We start from the raw sequence: 386 nt of genomic DNA on the forward strand, positions 1-386 counted from the left end.
CGGGCTGCTGCTTAAGTGGACGGCGGGGCCTGGTTGGCAGCTACCCGGCCGCCCCTCAGGCCCCGCCCCTCCAGGTCCCTCCTCGGCCCGGCCCCGCCCCCACCTGCTCCCTCTCCGCGCGTAGTTGCTCCCTGGCCCCCTCCAGGCCCCGCCCCCTCCTGCTCCCTCTCCGCGCGCAGTTGCTCCCTGGCCCCCTCCAGGCCCCGCCCCCCTCCACCCCGGCCCCGCCCCCTCCTGCTCCCTCTCGGCGCGCAGGTTGCTCCCGGCTCCCGGAGCCGGCCCGGGCCGCAGGATGCTGAGCTCCTGGGTCTCAGGAGCCCGGGGCGCTGCCAGGGCCGCGCTCAGAGGCTGCGGGCAGGCCTACGGGACCTGAGCCGCGGGCGCCC

General features: G+C 78.8%; 1 protein-coding gene across 1 annotated transcript in view; it reads left to right on the forward strand.

Moving 5' to 3' along the window:
• Mapk15 (mitogen-activated protein kinase 15) overlaps positions 1-373 on the forward strand; it is a 7,600-nt gene extending 7,227 nt beyond the window's left edge. Inside the window, 1 exon segment of the mRNA XM_013033835.1 lies at positions 256-373. Within this exon segment, the coding sequence (XP_012889289.1) occupies positions 256-373 (118 nt within the window).
• Positions 374-386: the final 13 nt, after the last annotated feature.

This window comes from Dipodomys ordii, unplaced genomic scaffold (genome assembly GCF_000151885.1).
Source record: "Dipodomys ordii isolate 6190 unplaced genomic scaffold, Dord_2.0 Scaffold179, whole genome shotgun sequence".
Lineage (NCBI taxonomy): Eukaryota > Metazoa > Chordata > Mammalia > Rodentia > Heteromyidae > Dipodomys > Dipodomys ordii.